The sequence below is a fragment of the Pyrus communis genome, chromosome 11, assembly GCF_963583255.1.
Source record: "Pyrus communis chromosome 11, drPyrComm1.1, whole genome shotgun sequence".
Lineage (NCBI taxonomy): Eukaryota > Viridiplantae > Streptophyta > Magnoliopsida > Rosales > Rosaceae > Pyrus > Pyrus communis.
The window spans coordinates 25,013,056-25,040,197 of NC_084813.1; the positions used below are offsets into that span (position 1 = coordinate 25,013,056).

The following is a 27,142-nucleotide window of genomic DNA, read 5'->3' on the forward strand; positions in this document are numbered from 1 at the left end:
TTTATTAGGACCGCTCGGTATGTCGAATGGTTGGCCAATATCGTCCCCGTGTTAAAGAAAAACGGTGCCCTTCGCATTTGCATCGATTTCCGTAATCTAAATCTGGCTACTCCCAAGGACGAATATACGATGCCGATCTCAGATTTATTAATTGATGTCGCAGCTAATCATGAACTGTTATCTTTTATGGACGGTCATGCGGGTTACAACCAGATTTTCATCGCCGAAGCTGACGTCCACAAGACGGCTTTCCGTTGCCCGGGGGCACTTGGTACTTACGAATGGGTAGTCATGCCTTTCGGCCTCAAGAATACCGGCGCCACATACCAACAAGCCATGAATATGATCTTCCACGACTTAATCGGTACAATCGTCGAAGTTTATATCGATGATGTGGTCGTAAAATCCAAACGTCGTCAAACACACCTGGACGACCTGAGGCAAGCGTTCCTTCGCATGCGCAAGAACAACCTCAAAATGAACCCGGCCAAGTGCGCTTTCAGTGTTTCGGCCGGTAATTTCCTAGGATTTTTGGTGCACCATCGCGGCATCGAGGTCGATGAAAATAAAGCTCACGCCATCATTAGCGCCCCACCTCCGACGACAAAGAAACAGCTCCAGTCGTTACTCGGGCAGATCAATTTCCTTCGACGTTTCATCGCCAATTCGGCCGGTAAAATGAAAGCATTCTCTACGCTCCTTAAAATGAAGGAGACTGACCGATTTGAATGGCGCGAAGAGCATCAAACTGCGTTTACGCAAATCAAGGTGGCCCTTTCCACTCCGCCCGTGCTCGTTCCACCTTGTCGCAACAAACCCCTTAAATTATACATTTCGGCAGCCGCCGAATCCAATTGTTGCCTCCTCGCGCAAGATAATAATGTCGGGCGTGAACAAGCTATCTTTTACCTTAGTCGAAACCTGAATCCCCCAGAGATTAATTATTCACCTGTCGAAAAACTTTGCTTAGCGTTGTTTTTTGCCGCATCCAAGCTTCGGCATTACATGCTCCCAACAGTTACGCAGGTCATCGCCCAAACAGACGTCATTCGTTACATGCTGACTCGGCCCATTGTCAAAGGCTGAATCGGGAAATGGACGCTCGCCTTATCCGAGTTCAGCCTTCAGTATGTACCCCAAAAGGCCGTCAAGGGGCAAGCCCTCGCTGACTTCCTGGCACAGCACCCTTCCCCTTATGGTTTTGAGGGAGGCGACGTCGACATCGGTTTCGTTACCACACGCGATACCCATTGGACTATGCATTTTGATGGTTCCAGTACTTCGACCTCGGCGGGTATCGGCATCGCAATTCAGTCACCTGACCACTGCCGATGGTATTTTTCTCTCAAGTTAGATTTCAGCTGTACCAATAATCAGGCCGAATATGAAGCCCTTATTATCGGCCTCCATGTTTTACACGATCTGCGGGCCCCCCGCGTTCTTGTCCTCGGTGATTCCGAACTTGTAATTAATCGACTGAACGGAGTGTTTCGTTGCATGAGTTGTACTTTAGCTCCCTATCACATGGTCGCTACCTACTTGGCCGAGTTGTTCGAACGGATCACATTTGAACACATCTCACGTATCCACAATACTGACGCCGACGAACTCGCCCAGATCGCCTCCGGAGCACAACTCATGGGGGGCAAACTAGGTCGAATTGTGGGAATTGCGACCACGGGTCAACGCTCGTACCCCGCCTTGATCAATCAGCAAACTCTCCAACGCGCGCACGTAATACGTACAAGGGTAATGTCGCTCTCATCCCTACTAGAACGAGGAGATCCCATAGAAGTATGTGTCGTCGAAGTAGAACCAGATGATTGGAGAAAGACGATGTTACGGTACCTCGATAACCCCAATGGGAAACACGATCGAAGAACGAAGGTGCTCGCCACGAATTACGTGTCGTATCAAAATGAATTATATCGCAAGGGCGAGGATGGTTTACTACTATTGTGCCTCGGCCCACACGAGGCTGCCTAAGTAATGGCCGAGGTACATGAAGGAATTTGCGGAGCACACCAATCTGGACGAAAGATGCGCTGGTTGCTCCGACGACACGGTTATTTTTGGCCCAATATATTAAAGGATTGCATCGAGTATGCACGGAGATGCGTATCATGCCAAATTCATGGACCCGTGCAGAGAGCCCCGGCCGAATTGCTACACTCGGTTACTAAACCGTGGCCGTTCAAGGGTTGGGCAATGGATGTAATTGGCAAAATCACACCATCATCGGGGGCAGCGAAACACGCATGGATAATTGTAGCAACTGACTATTTCACTAAGTGGGTCGAGGCAAGGTCATACGCCGAATTAACTGCTAAAGAGGTATGCAACTTCGTAGAGGAGAATATTGTGACCAGATTCGGCGTGCCGGAAACGATCATAACTGATAATGGCACTATATTTACGGTCGATAGGTTTAAGGAATACGCGGCAAGTTTGAATATCCGACTCGAGCAATCTACGTCGTACTACCCACAGGCCAACGGGCAGGCCGAGGCAAGCAATAAAGTGTTGATCGGCATCCTTGAAAAGACGGTAAAAGAGAAACCTGGTTTGTGGCATTTGAAGTTAAATGAAGCATTATGGGCATACCGAACTTCACCTCGGTCGGCCACTGGAACCACTCCTTACGCGTTAACTTATGGACACGACGCTATGTTACCGGTCGAATTGAGTATAAGTTCGTTGCGAGTAATCGAGCAGAGTGATTTGTACAGTATTGAATATAGTCAAGCGATGCTACAAGAGTTAGAAGACTTAGAAGAAAGTCGAATCGACACGGGTAACTTGTTAGTAGCACAAAAGAAAATTGTCGAGTGAGCGTATAATCAGCGTGTAAGACAAAAAACGTTCGACGAGGGAGAATTGGTTTGGCAAACTGTGTTGCCCGTTGGGATTAAAGACCCCCGATTTGGTAAATGGTCGCCAAATTGGGAAGGGCCATTCATCGTTCACAAGGTCCTCGGCAAGGGGGCATATCATCTAAGAGATCGGACGGGTTCATTTCACAAATTGCCGATTAATGGAAAGTTTTTAAAGAAGTACTATCCAATTACATGGGAAATGCAAGAGTAAGACCATTGTATTGATAGCAAGACGACCATTGTATTGATAGCAAAACGACCATTGTATTGATAACAAAAATCATTACAAGAACAAATACAAATACAATGGTGAATTCCTAAGGGGTCGAGGGGAGGAAAGTCTCAAGGGCAGCTTTTAGCTCCAGCCACTTCGCTTCGCCCAGGATGATCTCAGCCTGCCTGGTTTTCCTGTTGAACTGCAGCTGCTGGACATGCCATGCACCAGCAGCGAAGGCCGTCAGCCGAGCCTTGTTGGTCTCGAAGTCATTCTCAAGCTCGGCAGCAGCAGCAGACCTTTGCCGTTGAAGGTTAGAAATTTGACGCTGGAGGTCAAAAATCTGGTGATCAAACTCGGTCAGCTTCGCCTTCTTAGCTTTGATTGCCTCCATCTCAGCTCGGCCGGTCTCTTGCGCGACCTTGGCAGCCTTCAAGTCATCCTCGGCTTGAAGGGCTCGTTCGAAGATGTAGAAGTGTTGCCGAGTCCGCTCCAGGAGGTCGGTGAGGAAAGAGATATTCTCCGTGCTCAGGTGACCACCGCTGGCAAGGTCGTTGAGACACTCTCCAACAGAGTCAAGGCCCTTGCATCGGAGAGCTTGGGAGGCATTAAGAGACAGGACTTCGTGCAGCTTCACGAAGACTTCGGCCTCGGGCACGGCGCCCGATGGTTCGGCGGGAGCAGCAGAAGAGCCGGCCTCACCGGTCGTGCTCTGAAGAAGAGCGTCGAGCTCCACTTCCCACGATGGCTGCACATAAAAGGAAAACTTTGAGGGAAAGTAAGACGTCGTGATATAGTGCATAAAGAAAAAGGGGGATTGTTTTAGACCTGCCGAGAGGAGACTTCGGCCATGCCCTCTGGGTCATTGCTCGAACCCAGGGAACTTAATGGCCGAGCCCAGTGCCTTAGACCGCCACGCAATTCACGCGGCCGATGGAGGTCATCTACATTTGATGGCCACGACGGCGGCCAGGAAATATAGACAACGCCCCTCGGCGCATAAAATTGCCGGTGAAATGAATGTTCGGGCACCTGACATTTAATAGTCTTTTAAAAACATGTGCCACACAAAAAAAATCAACACAACAAAAAGCGAGACTTACAAAGGCCGAAGAGACTTCCTGTGGAGGAATGGGAGGGTCTTCGTCCTGGGGGTGGATCAGTGTTTCGGCCGTGGCCTCAGGATCGGCAATAGGTCTCTTGCCACGATCCGCCGCAGTAGGACGTGGTCGAGCGGTCGCCCCGACGACCGGAGGAGGATGGACGGGAGGAGAGTTGACTGGTCGACGACGGCGTTCCAGCGGGACTTCGTCACTCTCGCTCTCAACATCCTGAACAAAAAGAAAACAATTAGTATTACGACCAGAAACCTAAAGAAAAAGGTGGAAGCAGAATTATACCTCCAAAACGACCGTCGGAGACGAGGGTGTTTCGGCAGGCGTAGCCGACTTCCCCATTCCCGGCACCACGACCGGCTCCGAAGCTGGAGCGGGTGCGACGATTGGATCGGCCTGGGAGACGGCTGGAGGATTCGAGGTTGGGGATGCCGGGGCAGCCGGCACAGTTGGAGAGCCAGCAGGAGCAGGCGTCCCAGTAGTGTCACTGGGGACGACATGAATTTCCCGGTCGCCCTTCTTCGCCAATTTCTTGACGCGTTTAGAAGGGCGAGGGGCCTCTTCCGCCGGCTCGGCCCCTCGGTGGGGGCGTTTGGCAGGGACCGACCGTTCGGTGACAAGGGTCCTCTTCGTGGGCGCCTTCTTCGCCCTTGCCACCGCGGCGACCACCTCGACCGTCCTCGACCCTCGACCCCCTGAAGAGCAAAGTAATTAATAACGAAGATAATAAATAAAACCAAAGAGAGGAAAGAAAAACGGAAAGACTACCTTGGGCCGACTCCTTAGGTTGTGTCGAGGATGTTGACCTGGGACGGTCACCAAAGATCTTCCTCACCAGATCTTCGGCCGGGGCGCCGAAAAAGTCGCCGGTATACTCCTCCCACCAGTCTCCAAAGGTGTCAGTTCCCAAAGATTCAGGAACCGTCGGCCGAAGCCGAAATTTCCTGCACTTCTCTTGGAACTCCTGGTCTGACGTCTTACATTCCCTTTCAGAGGAACCGGTAAGACGCCCCCGACTCAGGAGAGACCGAGAGGCGAGCAGGGGGACGGGGCAGCCTTGAAGATAGCCGAGCTGCCGGGCGACAAAATGAGGGTGGTAGACCTCCCAGCTAGCTCGGCGGACATCGCAACCAAGGGGAAGGTCGCGAGCCAGGACGAACGACCCCCAGCACTGGCGGATGCCCACATCCTCGGACTCGGCCCATGCTGCTGTAGGGAGCCTGAGCGAGGATGGGTACTCCTGGCGCCGGCATACCAGGAACTCGTCGTCCGAGAGGACGTCGAGGCCGAGGAAGTGTTTGAAAACCTCGTCGGCTCGGTGAGGTGGTGCCGGTCGAGAGGCCGACTACTATAAATTTGAAGAGGGCTCTTTCTTATTCTATATTCTTTCTAAATTCAAGGACTAACCGCTGTACTGAATCACAAAAAAATCCGGAAATACATCGATGACTTGTAATAGGCCGATGGCGGCCGTTCGCTGGAAGGCAGGGACCTCCGGTCGAAGAGTAGAGAAGTAAACCTGCAACCAGAGTTGGAACACCCAGAGGGGTCCGTTCTGGTGCGGGTCGATCTTGCCAATGGTCGCCTCGGCCAGGCAACGGTAGAGATTGGCGAGTATGGCTGGACTGAGCGCTAGCGGGCGACCATTAGCCAGTGCCTGGGCCACCGGCATGTTCTCCACCAGGCACTTATTCGACCTGGTACAACAAATGAATTTGTTGTACCAGTAGAAGAGGAAGGCCTCGTGCTCTCCCTTCCTAAGGCCTTCCTCGCCTCGACCGGCGAAATGAAGGATGAGAGTGTTGTAGTTAAAGAAGTTCTTGTGGAGCTTCTGAACTTCTTCCCTTGAGGGCTCCCGATCACCCCGGCTTAGCGTTTCGACGGCCCTTTCGTCGAATAATGCCTTCAGGTCGAGGGGAGAAGGGTATCCGGAAAGGGCGGCGTCAATTGGAAGACCGGTCGGTGAAGTCCCAAGGATGGCCGAGACGTCGAGGATTGTGGGGCCGAGAGGGCCGAAAGGCAGGACCATGGTGTTGGTAGCCGAACACCATAAACTCAGGGCCGCCATAAGCAGCTCCTTATCCATGGCAATCTCCATGGTTGACAGAATAATGGCATCGTAGATGCCGAGAGCCTTCCAATCCTTGGAGAAGAATGTGCTCATCCGGTCGACCCAGGCAGCCCAAGCCGTGGTGGTCGAGGGCCAGGCTCCCTGAAGCTGCGCCAGAGCCCACTTCGACCAGTCGAACCCCTGCAGTAGGGGTGTTAAACACTGCTCCTTGAGCAGGTCAGTGATAGACGACGGCACTGCGTCTCTGAAGAGGGGACCCAGGATCTGGTGGGTGGTGGCCATGTCATTTTCAAATCGCAGCGTCTTGACGGCGCTCCGATCGATGAAATCTTTACACTTGTTGACTTCATCAGAGAGTTTCGAGATAAAGGAGGCCATTAATGCAGAAGGTAGGAGAGAATTTGGAAGAACTGGAGAAAATAATTGCAGAAGGAAGAACTGAAAGGTTTGATTTGAACGAATAAGGATGAGGAATTTGAGATTTTAGAATTTCTGAAAGCGTAAGAGGCGAATAACAAGAGTGTGGGTATTTATAGGCTTTTCAGAATGAAGATCAAACGTCTGGAATTCAAAAAAGCACTGGTTCAAATTGGGGGGAAATTTAACCGGGAAGGTCCCCAATCATTTCGGATATTTTGGGAACCTGCGAAGAGGGGATCGAGGAGTCGAAAATCCAGGACGCACGATTGCGTGCGGCGACAGTTTTAAGGCATTAATGAGGATAAGACGTTCCAGTTAGTGCACGGTTTCGAGGCCCATGATTGAAAGTTTTAAGAACGGCGGAAATCGACACGTGGCCACGCGTTGGGGGCAACGAGGAAAGTGCAATCATGTCTCATAAATGCGCAGGAATAACGGTCATTAGGGAAGTAAAATCCAAAAAAAAAAAAAAAAAAAAAAAAAAAAAAAAAAAAAAAAAAAGCAATAAACGTTTTCGCTTCTTCAAGGCCGAGGCCCGACCATGAGTTAACAGTCGGCGACCTCAGAAGCGAGGGGGCAATGTTTGGGCCCAAAATATTATTGTTGGGCCGAGCAGCAGGATGTGCTCGGCCCAAGTTACTATGGGCCGAATAATAAATCCCGGGCAAGCTGGCAGGGTAGGCCAAAACCTATCCTAAGTAGTCCGGATAAATAGAAAAGGCCGAGAAAGTCCTGGTGCGACCAGGATTCTTGACTGGTGAGGAATGGAGTCTCGAAAAGAAGGAAAATTCAGAATCCCAGTGGGAATAGGTTTGTTCGAGTTAGAGTCGAGATGGGACAAGGACTCCCAATCCAAATCAGAATCGATTTCGAGGGATGGGGTACTATAAATACAAGAAATCATGCGATAGAAAAGCTCCTTCAAAATCAGCATACAATTGCCCTGCGCAAAACCTCTCAAACACCTTGAGATTTTTCCTTTTCGTTTCCTGCCGACACACCTTCAGTTTGGATAAACAGCACTGTGGAAGCACCCGGCGAGCATCTTCAGTTTGGATAAACAGCACTGCTGCCGCAGAATCAGCCGACCAAGAAGCACCTTCAGTTTGGATAAACAGCACTGCGTCGAGGTCGACCGGTTACCTATCTAAGTCTCGGTCGAGAAGGGTTTTCGAACCTTTATTGGCAGAGGTCACCTTACTAGCCTTCTCGGCATAGTCAGGTGTTACGAATTGCATTACTCGGCGTACTGGACGCCGAGCGGTTTTATGATTGGATACTCGCAAGTGAGTTTCAGGGTTTGGCATTCCGACGGCCGAACTACATTCACCATCAAGACATACATCACGTTTGAGTACCAGTGCCCATATAGTTTGGTCTCGATTCGACGTGCTTATACTCTTACGAATATAATCACAGTGACCGAATCGGGCTCGGACGACTTGTGAACTCCGCAGAATTAGCAGCCTTGTCTTCAGGCTGTAGAACTCAGAGACCGAGAGTGTTCATTCCTCAATCGCAATCGCAAGATAGAGAAGTCAACAACGCGCTCAAAGCTACATCAACAAATTTTTACTCCTCGGCCAAGCTCGGCCGACGAGTTGGCACGCCCCGCATTCGACCGAAGGACGTAGTTAGCTTATTAGTTACTCGGCATGCGCGCCACATAGGTTTTGTAATTTTTAGGGTCAACAGGAGGATACTTCGGGCTTTTTAGCAGTTTGATATGTTCTTTTTGTTTTTTTTTTATCATCAAAGATCTAACCGTGAAAAAGTACTAAGTGTCAAGATTGTCAAGATTGTCACGATTTTCAACATAAAAAAAATCAAAAAATTTGAATGATTGAGAAAATTCGCCGTCTGCCCTTTGAATGCAACTCAACAACCATTAAGCCGGGAATTTATGCCATTCTTAATTTCTCTATCTGCACATTCAATGAATTTTTTACTTCAAATTCAATAAATCAAATAAAAATTAAGAAATACGAATAACAAAAAGTACGCGAAATAGAGAAAAAAAAAATGTGCGGATATCATGTAGGGCTCACAGCATATGAGTCAGACCAAACCAAAGAAGAAACATGTAAGTTTCCAAAAAAAAAAAGAAGAAGAAGAAGAAACATGTACCCATCAGGGTTAATTTTATATTGATGATTGTAGTATTATTACCTCTAAGACTAATTAGGGTACATGTAGAATTATCAGAGAGACGGAACAAAAACTCACTTCCAATAACACCGATACTGTCCCTAACTTGCTAATTACCACCTACAAAATCTATCGTTTTATCACAAAAGACCTCGGTATTAGTTGGAGTGGGGTTATGATATTTAAACTCTTCTTTCTTTCTTTCTATAGCTGGTGTGGGATTTCAACGTGCCCCCTCACGTGGAATCCAATTAGTGAGTGTATGTACGGGCCCGCTCCCTGACTCTGATACAATAAGAGTGAACGACATAATTTATTAATGTATTTATTGAAAAGAAATAAATATACATGTTATAATTTGAATGAAATAAAAACATTACAACTATATGTGTTACAAGTGCACTAAAAATTACTTGTTTAGTCCAAAAGAAAAAAAAAGGGTAACCGTCCAATTACCACATTTTTCGTATAACATTTATACCACCTCTCTAATAAATGTATAGGGCCCACTAACACACCATCTCTGTAACATCCCACATCGCCCAGGGGAGTGATCCTTAAATGTATATTCTCATCCCTACCTAGCACGAGGCCTTTTGGGAGCTCACTGGCTTCGGGTTCCGTTGGAACTCCGAAGTTAAGCGAGAAGGGGGCTAGAGCAATCCCATGATGGGTGACCCACTGGGAAGTTGCTCATGAGTTCCCAAAAACAAAACCGTGAGGAAATGGTAAGCCCAAAGCGGACAATATCGTGCTACGGTAGTGGAGTCGGGCCCGGGAAGTAGTCCCGCCCGGGTCGGGATGTGACAATTTGGTATCAGAGCCTAACCCTGGCCGTGGTGTGCCGACGAGGACTTCGGGCCCCTAAGGGGGGTGGATTGTAACATCCCACATCGCCCAAGGGAGTGATCCTTAAATGTATATTCTCATCCCTACCTAGCACGAGGCCTTTTGGGAGCTCACTGGCTTCGGGTTCCGTTGGAACTCCGAAGTTAAGCGTGATGGGGGCTAGAGCAATCCCATGATGTGACAATCTCGATTAGAAATGTGGTCCAAATATGATATGAAAATTGTGATAAGAGTAAAATTTTTGTTTTCCATATAGACAAGTAGCATGTACGTTAATTTTCTGACGATAAGTAGCATGCGTTTACATGTACTTAATGGTAATTATCTCCACTTCATGACATGTATTTACATGTATCTAATGTAAATACAATTGAAAGGAAGAATTTGATGATTTTTCCCTTACTTGAATATTAACAATTTAACCTTCGGAATTGCATGACTAACAAGGTCAGGTGAAATTGATGCCCTTGCGACATGTTAAAAGTATAACCTAAACTTAATTTTTTTTCATTTTAATGGGAATTTGTTCGGGCTTGTGCTGGTATTCCGTGGCTTAAAGAAGAGTTTCACTCCAATTGTATATTTAAGCAGTTATGATCAGTCTCGGTTGAAATAGAACTCTATTCTTCGGATCCTCCTTCTTCTTCATTTTTCTCTGCAGTTTTTCTTCTGCTTCCTCAACTCCTTCAATTCTTTCTTCTTCAATAATCCTTTCTTCTTCTATTCTGAATCTTCTTCTTCACTCTTTTTGTTTGTTTATAGGAAACTTTAGAACAGCGAATCGTCAGCACCTAGCTCCGGGGAGGCCACAAAGCCGACTCCAGGCCGACGCCGACTCTGGGGAAGCTATGACTTCGACTCGGCCCTTAAAGAAGATGGATCCGGTGGGATTGGGTCCGGAGATGATCCTTTCCCCAGACGAAATGATTATGTAAGTCCCCGAAAAGGAACAGTACGATGGTTGAGGCTTTTCATGACCCTTATTTGATTGCATTAGGAACTGTGAAAAGTTAGGCAACGATGAGGGATTGAAATTGAGTTTGTTTCATAGTTTAGCTCTTCTGGGTCCTTTTGATAACTTAATTATGTTCAATTGGTAATCCAAGTTAGCAAAAAACTGTTAAGAAAAAAACCATTAGAATACAGAGTGAAATCACATGCAATTATATAATTGGATGAAAGGGCTTTTTTTGTTTTTTTTTTTTTTTTTTTTTCAAGTATCTATTTGTTGTATAATGACATGTGATGTTCCACCCTGTATTCTAAGGTTAATGAAAAGGGTCTTCGATTATACCAAATGATCATTATTGAAAGAACCATACATAAAAGAACTTTTTTGTATGTACACCAAATATCATAATCCGCAATTACTTGTATTATGATATTTGATATACGAACCGTTCCCAACACTAAAAAATCTCTCCATACAAACCTTAGCTATTTACCACTTCTCATTAGAATGAAAACGCTCGAAGCCTCCCGACTGATTGTCTAAATTCTTGTTGGCCAGCGTTGCCTCATCAATAAGCAACTGCAGCGTTGACCACGACGACCCACCTTCCTTCACAGCCTTATCTGCCATGTCAGCAAACTCCTTCACTCTCTTCCTCACCTCCTCCCCCTTGTCTCCCACCATCAACTCTTTGACCGTCTTCTCCAAACCCTCTGCCTTCACAAACCCTTTCACTGAACCGTCACACGTCTCCACCCTCAGCCCCACCTTGATCTCCTCCACCACGAACCTGGCATTCAGTGGCTGCTCCGCCATTATCGGCCACGCCAGAATGGGCACTCCGCTGCATATGCTCTCCAACACCGAGTTCCATCCGCAGTGGCTCACAAAACCATGCACGCTCCCATGCATTAAAATCCTCCTCTGATCAACCCACTCATTAACCACCATTCCCCTCCCCTTCACTCTCTCTTCAAACCCTTTGATATCCCACGCGGCGGTCTCTGGTGCGTAGGATTTGCTTCTTATGACCCACATAAAGTGGACCATAGAGTTTTCCAACCCTAAAGCTATCTCTTGGAGCTGCTCAGCTGATAGCTCAGCTTGCGACCCAAACGCAACATACAAAACTCTACCTCCCTCCTCCAGCTTTTTGTCCAGCCACTCAATCCAGATCGCCTTTTCATCACGATCGTGTGGTTCATCTTGTGCCAGCTTAAAAAAGGGACCCACACACCAGGCCTTGGGCAAATACTCAGTGTTCCAGCACTCAACGAACACAGCTTCGAGCTCGTAGAAACTGTTGACTATCATACCGTAGCTACGAGCGGTTGACTCCGATGTTTTCATCATGAACTCAGAGGATGCATGTTGGACACCATCAGTAATAGTGGACTGGTTAAAGTCCTTTTTGGTAACTTTGATCCACGGAAACCGAGTTACGGTGACTAACTCCGTGTCGGAGTCGGCCCCGTCTAGGAGCCGGCTCACAGCAACGACTCTAGACAGGGATGAGGCGTAGCTTCCGAAACCAGAGAAAACAAATCTGGGGAAACCGAACTTGGCAGCGGAGTCGACGGTCCACCAGAGGAAGCAGTCGGAGACCATGAAGCTAACGCGTGGAAGGGTTTGGAGGGCTCGCTCGAAGTCGGGTTGCATGTGGATGGTTGAGAGGGCGAAGGAGAAGAAGAGGTCCATTGAAGGGAGCTTGTCGGTGCTTTCGACGCCTGCGGGGATTCCAGGGACGATGTTTTGAGGGAAAGAGATGTGGACCACGTTAGCGGCTGCGGGAAGGGATTGGTGGATGAAGGTGCGGTTGGCGGGGGTGGTGAAGACGGTAACGGCGAGTCCCTGAGCGAGGAAGATGCGAGACAGGTTGAGGAGAGGGATGGTGTGGCCTTTCGCCATGAAGGGGAACAAAACTACATGGCCCTTCTCTATCTCATGCTCATGCTGCGATTGTGAACCCATCTTTTATGACGATCGAATTTACACACTCTTGAGTAGTTATGTATTCAGGGGTGCATAATGTATATATAGGCTTTCTACAATGTTGTTAAGTGTAATTAAAAACTGTGGTGAACTTTATCGAATATAATTTCCTCCATACGGACAACTGTAAAGTGATCCAAGAATCGTAACATTTCAAAAGAAGCGATAAAACAATTTACATAGTGCCAAACCAAGTAATTGGATGAACAAACGTTACACGCTTTAATGGACCACTAGCGAAACTACAGGCAGTGGCAGGAGAGAAATTTTCTTGTAACTAAGGATGCCAAGTGGCAAATAATTATTAAACAGTGTTTATTTTTTGACTATGTAGCAAACATCTAAGTGAGAATAATACCACAATTAGGTCATGGTTATAAAAAATGTTTTATCTCCAGCGGCAGGCAAGCAAATTGGGTAGGCCTTAGAGGCGTGTTAGATCATAACACGTCGATGTGTGCGAGTCACTGTGGAAGCATGCAAGGACTGGCAGAAGATATATATAGTTTGAAATGGACGTACGTGGAATGCAGCGGTGCCCAAGTCTGTAAGTAATTGACAGACACTACCGCTATTCCGCACACACCCCTCCCCCATCTCTCTCTCTCTCTCTCTCTCTCTCTCTCTCTCTCTCTCTCTCTCTCTCTCTCTCTCTACCCCCTTGTGTCGACGAATCACATGCATATGACAGGTACTTCTTTCTTTTTCTCTCTCTCTCTCTCTTTGCAAAGTTGAAAATATCTAGCCACTATATATGTGCAAGGGTAGTGGTGACGGTTTTCCTATTCTGAAACGACGAAATTGGTGAGCCAGGATCTAGGCTAAAGTCACAACCAAAGGAATATCATTACAAAAAGAGAGAAATATCACCAATATACCGTACGTAATTTTTGTGGAGAGAGAGATGAGGGACGGATGGTTACCAGTTGGCACCACCAGTTGGTGTTTTGCTAGGTCGAGGAGGATGGCTGGTGATGAGTTAATATTATATTATATATTTTATTTTATATTTAGTATAATTTAGTAATTATTTTGGTATAATTTTGATACTTTATTTTATATTTTTAATATAGGACATTTGACTTCCTCTGGAGCAAAACGTGACCAAACGAACGAATTTTGGAGTGATTCAAATTGGAAAACGTTCGTGTGTCTCTTGGCTTGTTCGTATAAAAATTTGGGATTTTTCTACCAAGCAGTTATTCTCTGGCGATTGAATAAAGGAGCAGTGCGCGTTACTGAAAAGTGATGTTTCTAGTCTTAAATTGCTTTTTTGGAGCCCAAGATGACATTATATGGGTTCGCCTCCGTCTGGAGAAGTGTTCATAATAGTTCAAGCTTTAAATCCAGCTATTTTGGGCCAGTTTTAGAGCTGATTTGGGTCCAGAACGTGGCTATACAGATTTCTAGGCGAATTTACCAAGTCAAATTAGGATTATGTTTCCTATTTTATTTCAATTTATTTAGTTTCCTAGTCTTATTCTAAGACCTTTTACTAGGAGGATTTTATTGAGAGTAGTATAAATAAGCCTTTTGGCAGACCTAGGGTTTCTCTTCGAGGTACGCAAGATTTGAGAAGAGGATTTTGGCTAAAGCGTAGAGATTTCAAAACTTATACTTTCAAGTGTTTTCATTCTTTTTCTAGTTTAATACAATTATGTTGATTTTAATTATGAATATGCATAGCTAATTCTCTTTGCTAGGGTGAGCCATGATCCTTGGCAAGAATATGTAGTCTCTTTTTAATTTTCTTATGAATTTATGCATGTAAGTTTTGGATTGTTAATCACTGTGCTTTAAACTATCTATTTGTCTTAGTGATTCGCAACCATTAGGATATTTAGAAAAGTAATTTGATGCAATTTTGGTGGAGGACTGTCCCTAAAATTGACTAAGGTTTCTTGTGGTTAACATGTGTAACTACTTAGGATGAACAACACGTCTTAGGAGTTATATGGTTTTTCAAAAGGTTTTCACAAAACTTAATGAGTATTGCATGTTCACATTCGATCTGAACGCCACAGACCGGTTACATGTTAGATATACGTTCTATGTTTGGGGTTCCAAGTAAGGCATACTTTAGGAAAACCTAACCTTCAAAATATGCATGTGTAATTCATAAGGAATTAGAAGAACTGTGTAGGATTGTTAGAGTGATGGCAGAACCCTAGTGCTTTTCCACATTTGTTTCTCAAAACCTTTTCTCTTTGATTTGTTTCCTTTTTAATTGGTTATTAGTTGCTTTCCCTAAATTACTTTTATTAAAATTCGTTTTTAATACTTTTAAATTCAAAATCAACCTTTTCCAATCTTTACGTTCAGATAATTAACCAAAGTTTTGGTTTTTCATAAATTGTTTTAAATAATCTCAAAAGAAAACGACCTTACTTAAGCCGTTTATACTACAACTACCATGTTCTCTTACAAGTATTTTGTGTGATTTTAACCTCTTTACGCATGTACCTAAAAATCCTATTAGCTGGTATGTTTAATGTTTGTTATTGGTCTAGCTTCTTATTTTAACTTCGTTCAAATATAACTAATTAGTTCTTAATCTAATGATAGATATATACACACACACCAGCGTTTGTTCAGACACAGTGCTGTTTCCAATTGTCACGAAACAAAGGCTCCTCGTGGGAACATTTCACAACTATTAGACCTGGTTTGGTACTGAGGTGATTTTGAAAAAGGCTGCTATCAAAAAAAGCTGGGAGCTGTTTTTGTGTTTGGTAAACACTCAGCTTCAGCTTTTTTTCACAGTTTTGGATGAAAAAAAGCCAAAAACAAGAAGCTGCAAAACCTAGCTTTGAAAAACCGGCTTTTTTTCACATCTGTTTTACATAAAAGTTTACCAAACACTCTAATACTGCTTTTTTTTTCAAAAGCACTTTTACAAAAAAGTTTACCAAACACTCTGCTGCTTTATTTCACAGCTGCTTATTCTCACAACACAGCAGAAGCAGCTTTTTTTCAAAGCACAGCAATACTAAACCAGCCCTTAGACCAGTGCTTTTGCCTAATTGTTTTTTGGTATAAAGTTACTCATAATTGAGGCATTGTTTAAAGGTAAAAACTGCACTCTTCCTTTTCCAGGTAATTTTCACTTTTACTACCTAAAATGTATCGTCAAATTTGCACTTTGTTACCCTTAATTTTTTCGTCTCACTTTCATATTTAAAGTTATGACTGGCTTCCAAAATCATATTTCTTTTAGTCTATCCATTGAAATTTCTGTTAAACAATGACATGGCAGGCCTTTGATCCACTAAAAAATTTAAAATCATAAAAAATAAGTTTGGATAGTGAAAAAATATTATAAATGTAAAAAAAAAAACACACACACACACACACTACGTGTGAAATAAGAGTTTTATCAAAGGCACTTTATGAGTTCATAATAAAAAATAAAAAATAAATAGAAAATTGGCTATGAAAATTCCGTGCCGTTAAAATTGAAAAATATTTGCCTGTACTTTTTTACTACCACTAAATCCCACCCTCCTCTGTTTCTTATGGGGAGCAGGTTGAACATATCTTCTTGGCGCTCAAGTAGCTAATATTTCCACCATTCAAATCTCAATACCTCACTCTATGAGTATATTCGCCCCCATCACACACCCACCGAGCCAATGGCGATTTCGGACCGGCCACGACCAAGTTGTTGTCACTCGGATACTCGAATTCCACAGCCAAACCAAACACGTGTTTCTAATCAATTCATACACGCTTCAGATATGTACCCCAAACTTGGTTATACGATGTTCAAGCCAAATGGCAATGTTTCTTACAAAGCGAAGGAGACGAACTACACGAACAAGTTATCACATTGGATAAAATGCTCCTGTAATCTTATTAAACAAAATTGAGTGATTTTTTGTTCTGGCCGGCCGTCACATCTACGTGTTTTGACTGACACTTATATGACATTAATTAGGTTTTGTGCATAATTGTCGTCAATGATCTCAATGCATGAAACATGAATATGACAATGACCTTATTTAACGTTCGATAAATGATAAATTTATCTTAGTTGTATAAGTTTGCAACATTGAACTAATTTACTAAAGTGCCTTCCAAACCTTTTTATTAAGAATATATTGTAATTAATGTATGATGTTGTATTTGTCTAAACTAGGAAAGGCTATTCCATATATTGTGCGGATCATGGTTTTATAGGTTAAGAATAAGGATTTGACTTTACCTCTTGTATTTGTATATATATGGGCTACATAGCCTCTGTTCAATATACAGAAAGCATTCAGCCATATTATTCCTTCACATATTATTCCATATATCAAACCCAGGAACACCCTGGCTCTTTCTTATTTTGGTATCATCACAGGCTCTTCGATCCACTTCATCAAACCCTAGCAAAATACAAACACCATGACCGACAACCAAACATCCAATCCCAACAAAAACAATTCCAGCTACCCGAGTATGGAATTATCAAATCCATACTATGTTTATCCTTCAGATCACCCTGGCCATGTGCTTGTTTCTGAAAAACTGAATGGGACTAATTATTCTTCCTGGAGCAAGTCTATGCTTCATGCCCTACGAGCCAAAAATAAAATTGGGTTCATTGATGGATCCATCAAACCCCCTTCAGAAGACGAAAAACCAGGTGACTATGCCTTATGGGCACAATGCAACAGCATGATACTATCATGGATTTCAAATTCAGTAGAGTCTCATCTCTCAAAAGGCGTTGTCCATGCCCAATTTGCGTACAAGATTTGGGAGGATTTCAAGCATCAATTCTCACAGCAAAACACACCAACAATTTACCAAATCCATAAACAGATTGCTTCTCTATCCCAAGGCTCCATGACGGTCTCAACGTACTTTACAGAACTCAAGCATCTCTGGACGCAACTCGATGCATATGAAGACCCCATCATCTACAACCTGATGGACAAGCATCATGAGCAGCGAGAAAAATACCGACTTATGCAATTTCTTATGGGCCTCAACGATGTTCATGACACCGTTCGCACTACCATTCTCATGATGACACCATTGCCCAACAGTCATCAAGCTTATTCATTTGTCAGCAATCATGAACAACAACGCCAGTTGTCTTCGGAACAACGCAACCAATTGCCATCCGACAATTTTTCTCTTGCTGCCGCGGCACAAACTCGCTCTGATCAGCGCTGCGATCATTGCAACCGCGAGGGACACACCATCGACAATTGCCGTACTCTAAAATATCATTGCAATTTTTGTGACAAAAGAGGACATACAGAGGATAGGTGCAAAATTAAGAATGGAACATGGGTGCCCAATCCCAATGGAGGCCATGGCAACAAAACTGGTCGAAAGCAACGACCTCAAGGAGGCTCTTCTTCCCGTCCTGCTGCCCATGCAGCGGAAACAACTTCAAGCCCTCAAAGGCCATCCATGCCGCAGCAAACACATCCTCCTGCATCTTCCAATCCGTTAAGTGCACTCTCTGCGGATCAAATTCAACAGTTAACTCATGCTCTCTCTTTGCTTTCTTCTGGTAATGGGAACACTTATGCAAACGCCGCAGGTCCGAATTCTTTTTCTGTTACTTCCATTAATTCTGTGTTTACTAAGCCATGGATCTTGGATAGCGGAGCTACTGATCATATTGTTCTGATTCCACTTTATTTTCTAACACCCAACCTCCATCTATACCCGTTGTTAATTTGCCCACTGGTTCTTCAATCCCAATCACTTGCACTGGTACAATACCATTTAATTCTGATATAACTTTAACCGATATCTTGTGTGTTCCGTCCTTTAATCTCAATCTCATGTCCGCTAGCAAAGTCACTGACTCTCTCAATTGTTGTGCTATTTTGTTTCCCACCTTTTGTGTTTTGCAGGACTTGGCTTCAGGGAAGATGATTGGTTCGGGTAAGATGCGTGGTGGTCTTTACTACATGTCGCCTATCCATCGGACACCTACCTCTCATCACGTCTCTCATCCTTCCAATTTATGGCACCAACGACTCGGACATCCATCCCCTTCTCGTCTTAAATTAGCTTCTTCTTTATTACTTTCTAATGCTATTTCCCTTGACAATAATTGTAGTGTATGTCCTTTAGCCAAACAGACCAGACTCCCATTTCCTTTAAGTTCCATATCAACTCATGCCCCGTTTGTTTTATTACATTGTGACATATGGGGTCCTTACAAAATTCCCACTCACTCTGGGGCTCGTTTCTTCCTTACAATTGTGGATGATTTTAGCCGATGTACTTGGGTATTTTTAATGTCTAAAAAATCTGAGACACAAAATCTCTTAAAGTCTTTTATCACTTTTGCTCACACTCAATTCCATGCTACAGTTAAAACCATTAAAGTAGACAATGGGTCTGAATTCCTCTCCATGCGAGATTATTTTCAATCTAATGGCATTGAACTTCAACGCACTTGTGTTTACACCCCCCAACAGAATGGGGTCGTTGAACGCAAACATCGTCATATTCTTACAGTGGCCCGTGCTTTACGTTTTCAATCCAACATCCCCCTCATCTTTTGGGGCGATTGTGTACTCACTGCCGACTATCTCATCAACCGTTTACCTTCACCCCTCCTCTCCAACAAATCACCCTTTGAACTATTATACAACCGTCCCCCATCCCTTGAGCATCTCAGAGTTTTTGGATGTCTCAGTTATGCTACTGTTGTCCATCCTACCCACAAATTTGAACCTAGAGCTCACCGCTGTGTTTTCGTTGGCTATCCCACATGCCACAAAGGATATAAACTTTACAACTTGGAAACTCAACAATTTTTTATTAGTCGCAATGTCAAATTTCATGAAACTTCATTTCCATTTTCTAATATTTCCTCTCATGATTCTCATGTTCCTACCACTAACCCCCTAAATACGGACCCCCCTTCTTTTTCCCCCATTTCTCATTTAACCCCACCTCTTCATGAATCTGACACCATCACCGATCACACCCCCTCACCTCCACATGGTGTTGACCCCACTCTTGTCCCCTCACTGGCCGACACTCCTACTCCACATATCCCACATATTTCCCCTCTCCCATACATCATTCCCCAACCCGTGCCTACCTCTCCTCCATTACTACATGTCCCCACCCCTCCTGAACCCCCCGCACCTTCTCCTCACCATCTCACTGGCTCTCACACCGACCCTGAACTTCCCATCTCTTCCCCACCCACTCTTCCTTCTCTCCGGCAGTCTACTCGTCCCACACAGCCACCAACATGGACTAAAGATTACCACATGTCCAACCAGGTTCATCACTCTTCTCTGGCACCACGTTCTGCGAAAGGTACCCGTTATCCCATCTCTGATTTTCTTTCCAACTCTCGTTTCTCTTCTGCCCATTGTTCTTTTTTAGCTAACATTACCGGTCCATCTGAGCCCACCACCTATGCTGAAGCTATCCTTGATCCACACTGGCAACAAGCTATGCAAACAGAATTAGATGCATTACATCATAATCACACTTGGGACTTGGTTCCTCTTCCTGCTGGTCATAAGCCTATCGGCTCAAAATGGGTTTTCAAAAAGAAATACAAGTCTGACGGTTCTCTTGATCGTTACAAGGCTCGTGTTGTTGCAAAAGGATACACACAGGTTGAGGGAGTTGATTACCAGGAAACATTTTCACCCACTGCCAAACTCACAACTCTGCGTTGTCTCCTTACCGTTGCTGCTGCTCGCACTTGGTTCATTCACCAGTTAGACGTTCACAATGCTTTTCTTCATGGCATTCTCCATGAAGAGGTCTACATGGATCCTCCTCCGGGTCTTCGCCGACAGGGGGAGACTCTTATATGTCGGCTCAACAAGTCTCTTTACGGACTCAAACAGGCATCTAGAACTTGGTTCACCACCTTCTCGGATGCTATTCAGAACGCCGGATATCGTCAATCGAAAGCGGATTATTCTTTGTTCACCAAGGTCCAAGGTACTTCAATCACTGTCATTCTTATTTATGTGGATGATATACTTATCACAGGAAATAATATCCAAGAGATGGAACAACTTAAAGCATTTCTTCTCAAACGCTTCCGCATCAAAGACCTTGGTGATCTAAAGTATTTTCTGGGTATTGAGTTTGCACGCTCAGAAAAAGGGCATTTTTATGTCACAAAGAAAATATGCACTTGATATTTTACAAGACTCAGGGTTACTCGGTGCACGACCAGATTCTTTTCCGATGGAACAAAACTTGGCACTTACATCCACAGATGGAGCATTGTTGAATGACCCAACTAAATACAGAAGGTTAGTTGGGAGATTGATATATCTCACTGTTACTAGACCAGACATCGTTTATCATGTTCGTACTTTGAGCCAATTTATGCACGAGCCACGGAAACCGCATTGGGATGCAGCTATGCGAATCCTTAAATATATCAAAGGGACTCCTGGTCAAGGTTTACTATTTTCTGCCAACAATAGTCTAGACTTGAAAGCTTTTTGTGATTCTGACTGGGGACGATGTCGTACTACGAGAAGATCAGTTACGGGATATTGCGTTTTTCTTGGCAATTCACTCATTTCGTGGAAGTCCAAGAAGCAAGATAATGTGTCCAGATCATCAGCTGAGGCAGAATACCGTGCTATGGCAAACACTTGCCTGGAAATAACTTGGCTGCGTTACATATTACAAGATTTACGAGTTCCCCAGAAAACTCCCGCTTCATTGTTTTGTGATAATCAGGCAGCCTTGTACATCGCAGCAAATCCTGTTTTTCACGAACGTACCAAGCATATTGAGATAGATTGTCATATAGTTCGAGAGAAATTACAAGCTGGTATAGTTCGTCCTACGTATGTGCCTACGCTTTTTCAATTAGCTGATATATTCACGAAGGCTTTAGGGAAGGATCAATTTGTGAAGCTGCGAGACAAGTTGGGCGTTCGTAATCTTCACTCTCCAACTTGAGGGGGAGTATTAAGAATATATTGTAATTAATGTATGATGTTGTATTTGTCTAAACTAGGAAAGGCTATTCCATATATTGTGCGGATCACGGTTTTATAGGTTAAGAATAAGGATTTGACTTTACCTCTTGTATTTGTATATATATGGGCTACATAGCCTCTGTTCAATATACAGAAAGCATTCAGCCATATTATTCCTTCACATATTATTCCATATATCAAACCCAGGAACACCCTGGCTCTTTCTTATTTTTTTCATCTACTCGAACACTCCCCCATTAATCGTCTGGAACCTAGCTACTATTCTTGTCGCATGTTGTCTCATCTATAAGCAGCTGCAGCGTCAACCACGACGACCCGCCTTCACTCACAGCTTTCCTCACCACGACAGCAAGCTCCTTCGCCTCCCTCCTCGCCTCCTTCCCCATCTCTCCCTCCACCAACTCTTTGACCATCTTCTCCATCCCCTCCGACTTCACAAACCTCTTCGTTGAACCATCGCATGTCTCCACCCTCAGCCCCACCTTGACCTCCTCCACCACGAACTTTGCACTCAGCGACTGATCCGCCATCATCGGCCATGCCAGAATCGGCACTCCGGCTCATATGCTTTCCATCACCGAGTTCCATCCGCAGTGGCTTACAAAACCTTGCACACTCTCAAGTATTAAAATCCACGTACTTCTGGTCAACCACTCTTTGACCATTATTCCCCTCCCATTTACTCTCCTTCTCAAACCCTTTAATGTCCCACGTGGCAGTCTCTGATGAGTACTCTTTACTTCTTATGACCCACAGAAAGTTGACCATTGAATTTTCCAACCCTAGTGCTATCTCTTGGATCTGTTCGGCTGACAGCTCAGCTTGTGACCCAAATGCAACGTACAAAGCCCTACTTCCTTCCTCCTGTGTCTTGTCCAGCCACTCAACCCATGTGAGCTTATCACCGTGATCATCGTGTGATTCATTTTGCGCCAGGAGAAAAAGGGGGCCCACACACCAATCCTTCGGCCCACGCTCAGTGTTCCAATAGTCAATAAACACAGGCTCGAGTTCGTAGAAACCATTGACTATCATGCCGTAGTTGCAAGCCGCAGCCGCGACAGACATGACGCGGAACTCGGAGGCTTGAGACGCTTGTTGGTTATGATCGGCGCCTCTATAGTCATCATCGAGGTCTTTTTTGGTAATTTTGATCCAAGGAAACCGAGTCACGGTGATCAACTTGTCGTTAGATTCGGCTCTATGCAGGACAGGTTCTGGCCGACGAAGCTGGACACCGACAAGGCGTGGTTTCCGAAGCCGTAGAAGACGAATATAGGGAACTCGAACTTGGCAGCGAAATCAAAGGTCCACCAGAGGAACCCGTCGGAGACCATGAAGGTGACACGTGGAAGGGTGGTGAGGGCATGCTTGAACTCGAACTTCATGTTGTAGTGGCGGGGATTTTTTAACTTAAATCATTTAAAAAGATTGAAATTTAAAATAAATTTGGTGTTAAATTACATATTGATTATAATCTCTTGATGTGTTCTTATTTAAAATAATTAATATGCATTTTATTTAATCTCTCCCATTAAATATTTAAATTATTAATATACAAATTTTAATTTATTTTTTGATCAAAAAAGAGTTTTTTTAATTTATTAATTTTATTTAACATTCTACAAACTTGAAAGACTCAATTAATGTACCTAAATATTAGTACCAAAATGTGTGTAACGAAATGTATTATATTGAACTTAAATTAATATACCTAAATAATATGCACCGAAATGTACCTAAATAATATGCACCGAAATGTATTTTCTTAAATTAATGTAACTAAATGTGTGTATAGAAATGTATGCACCAAAATGTATTATATTGAATTAATGTACCTAAATATTTGTATTGAAATGTATGTATCGAAATGTGTATAACTAAATGTATGCACCGAAATGTATTATAATGAATTTTATGTATCTAAATGACAAAAACAAAGTATATCAAAATATATTGTATAATAAAAATTAATTTATCTAAATATTTACAAAAAAATGTATTACAATAAATGAAATGAAAATGAAAATTATAATTAAATAAAATTAATGCATTAAAAATTACAAAGAAAAAGAAAAATAATTAAAAAAATCAAAATGTAATTAATAAATAAGATTATTAATTTATTAAGAAATTAAAATTAGATTTTGATCTTACTCATGATTTTGATTTAAGTCATCTTGGTTAAAATGAAATTTCACTCTTGTGTTGAGGGCGAAAGGGCAGAAGAGGTCGATGGAAGGAAGCTTGTCAGTGCTTTCGATGCCAGCGGGAATTTCGGGGATGTTTTGAGGGAAAGGGAGGGAGATAAAGATGGCTGAGGTGTCGGCGAGGGATTGGTCAATGAACGAGCGGTTGGCGGGGGTTGTGAAGAAGGTGACGCAGAGACGGCGGGCAAGAAAGAGGCGGGCAGGGTGGAGAAGCGGGATGGTGTTGCCTTTAGACATGAAGGAAAATAAAATTACGTGGCCGTCATCGTGTTCCTGCTCCGAAATTGAACCCATAACTCTCTCTAATATTTCTCCCTGAAAGTAGTCGGTGTCCTTCTGGTTTGTTTTGTTGTTGGATAGTAATGATAGGGGACTAAATTGGAAAACTAAATTATGTGTTATCAATAAGAGTGAGCACGTTTACAATGATTAAGTAATAAATCAATTATCAACTTACATGATCTTTAGTTTTTAAAACTTTATCTTCAAATTTAATCTTCCTACTATTACCCATAAACAAAACTAGTTGTGACTAGTTATAGAGGCAAGGTTATGTCCACATATATATACACATTGATGCTTATACTACAGATTTACTCCATGCGTGAAACGATACACATGTACTCCATGCATGAACGAAAGGCACACACACGGTCATGGACACATGACTTTTTAAATTATATCTTTCTTTAATGATTTAAATAAGAAATCCAACTATTAGGGTCATATGATATTGCCTATAAAATTTGGATCGCTCTAGCATCACAAAAAAAAAAAAAAGGAAAAAAAAAATTTACGCATGACTAGATGAAAATATGTAGCATATCAAATCAGAGGTATGTTGACGAAATAATTGAAATTTTATTGTTCGATTTAAAAGTGGAGGAATGGTTACTCTTAAAAAAGAAACAAATTCCATTTCTCCCATAATGATATTGATTAGAAGTGTTAGGGTAAAATTGGCTATTCCTAAACAAAACGCCTAAGTCTATAATGTCATAGACTAGTACACGTTTTTCGTTGTAAATATTTTAGTTTAAGTTTGTCTCTCGTACTCTTGATCACTAAACTGACAATCGTTTCAAAGACATCTACTCAAGTAAGTTTGGCATCACATGATATAGGTTTATGTTCAATGAGCTGTTTAGCTTTTAAGTTTTAACAATTGAGAAATGGGCTTTACATGTTAATTAATTGGACAAGGATTGTCTGCTCTCCCACTTCCGGTGCCCTCTCATGCCCTTCTGTTTGTGTGGTCACGGTTAAGGCACGTAAACATTTTATATTACTATTCATTTTTGTCTTATTATCTCTATAAAAAAACAATATAAAATGTTGACGTGGCTTAACTGTGATCACACAAAACAAGAGGATACAGGAGGACACCGGAAGTGGTAAGGCAGACTATCCTTGTCCTTTGCTACGAGTTCATTTAGCTTAATTAAAGGCCCACATATTAATATAAGATTTATTTGGAGTCAGATGGTATGCATTTAAAATGAGGATAAATTCAAATGGTTTTAGTTTTTATCTCTTCAGACTCCATTTGATTAGTTGTTTTAATCAATTAGGTTGACAGGTCTGATCTTTCCGTTTCTTTGGCCACCTGATTGATATCTTTAATCTAACAGACACATATTTATAGATCCATCAGGTTAGGTTTCAAAGTGGCACCGCATATGCATGAGTTGAGTTTTAGGCTGCTGTATATATCAGAATAGTTTTTCTTGAGTTTTAGTTGTTGCCACACTCCCATTGTTTAAGTCATATATGATAGCCTACATCAGCTAGATGCCTTATATAGATTGATTACCTTGCGGCTGCCATTTTTCGTTTTAAGAAATCATAAAGGGGTTGGCCGCTTTCATGTTTTTCGAAAAAACAAGAAAAAGGTTGCAGCGTTTTGGTTTTAAAAAAATAATAAAATAATAAAATAAAATAAATAAGAGAAAGGCTTTTGACATTTTGAAATGAATTGCTGCCATGCTTTTTGTCAGATTGAAAAATCTTGCATTTTAGTTCTTTAAGTAATCTTTGATTAGTCTTTAGGTGTCAGCATGTATCCATATTGAATTTGTTGATTTCGTATTTTGGCAGAAGAAATTGGTTTCGGTACTACTGCTTTGGTTTTTGACAGCAAGTATTTTTAAGAGAAAATAATACTTTTTATATTGTTTTGTTCGTGCTTTAATTAGAAATCAATTATGAAAATATACCTTGTAATTTTCTTAATCGATTGATTTTCAAAATCATTTTATTTCATTTATCCTGCAAACTTCGAGAAGGTGATTTACTACCGCGTTAGTGTCGTGCCACTTCTACTTGACAGCATGTATTTTTAAGAGAAAATAATACTTTTTATGTTGTTTTGTTCGTGCTTTAATTAGAAATCAATTATGAAAATATAACTTGTAATTTTCATAATCGATTGATTTTCAAAATCATTTTATTTCATTTATCATGCAAAGTTCGAGAAGGTGATTTACTGCTGCGTTAGTGTCATGCCACTTTCACTTGAAGGTTGAAGAGAGGTCGAGTAGCAAAGCGCGAAGACAAAACTGCGTTCTAGTTGAGTGTCTGGTTGATAAGTTTTGTAAGTCTTTCTGTATTCATTTCTCTTAGTGCTTGTCCTAACTTGGGAGCCCGAAGATTTTTCCTGTGGTGGGTTTTGACTCGTAAATTCTGCATCCTATGTGCACATTTTATTTATCGTTTTAATTGCATATGAGTATGATAATTTGATATGTGATGTGGTTGTGGATTTAATTTGAGAATTGAAAATTGAATTGGATTTTTAAATTGAAAAATGTTCACTCTCTCTCTAGGTTAAACTAGTACCATCCTAGAACTTTAAAGAAGACATAGGTTTCTTTAATGTCTATTTTTATTTAGTTTCTCAAAATAAAAAAATTATTCACTTTTATTTGTCATAAACTTTGAATATAGTCGATTATTCAATACAATCCAGTCATATAAACCACAGGAGACTTCATGGAAGATGTATTGGCTTTTTGTCAGATTGAAAAATCTTGCATGTTAGTTCTTTAAGTAATCTTTGATTAGTCTTTAGCCGTCAGCATGCATCCTTATTGAATTTGTTGATTTCGTATTTTGACAGAAGAAATTGGTTTCGGTACTACTGCTTTGGTTTTTGACAGCTAAGTATTTTTAAGAGAAAATAATATTTTTCATGTTGTTTTGTTCGTGCTTTAATTAGAAATCAAATATGAAAATGTGCCTTGTAATGACGATTTTTATTTAGGTTAAACTAGTATCATCCTAGAACTTTCAAGAAGACATAGGTTTCTTTAATGTCTATTTTTATTTAGTATCTCAAA

At 42.5% G+C, this 27,142-nt stretch overlaps 1 protein-coding gene and 1 pseudogene across 1 annotated transcript; both read right to left on the bottom strand.

Annotated features, from left to right (window-relative positions):
• Positions 1-11,016: 11,016 nt before the first annotated feature.
• On the bottom strand, positions 11,017-12,711 carry LOC137708887 (UDP-glycosyltransferase 90A1-like). Its single transcript, XM_068448048.1, has one exon. The coding sequence runs from the start codon at positions 12,614-12,616 to the stop codon at positions 11,135-11,137; it is 1,482 nt and encodes a 493-aa protein (XP_068304149.1). The 5' UTR covers positions 12,617-12,711; the 3' UTR covers positions 11,017-11,134.
• A 9,134-nt stretch (positions 12,712-21,845) lies between these two features.
• LOC137709279 (UDP-glycosyltransferase 90A1-like) lies at positions 21,846-24,098 on the bottom strand (annotated as a pseudogene).
• Between the last annotated feature and the right edge of the window lie 3,044 nt (positions 24,099-27,142).

Excerpts from the sequence above, each read along its gene's own strand:
- LOC137708887 (XM_068448048.1), bottom strand. The coding sequence starts at position 12,616 with ATGGGTTCACAATCGCAGCATGAGCATGAGATAGAGAAGGGCCATGTA.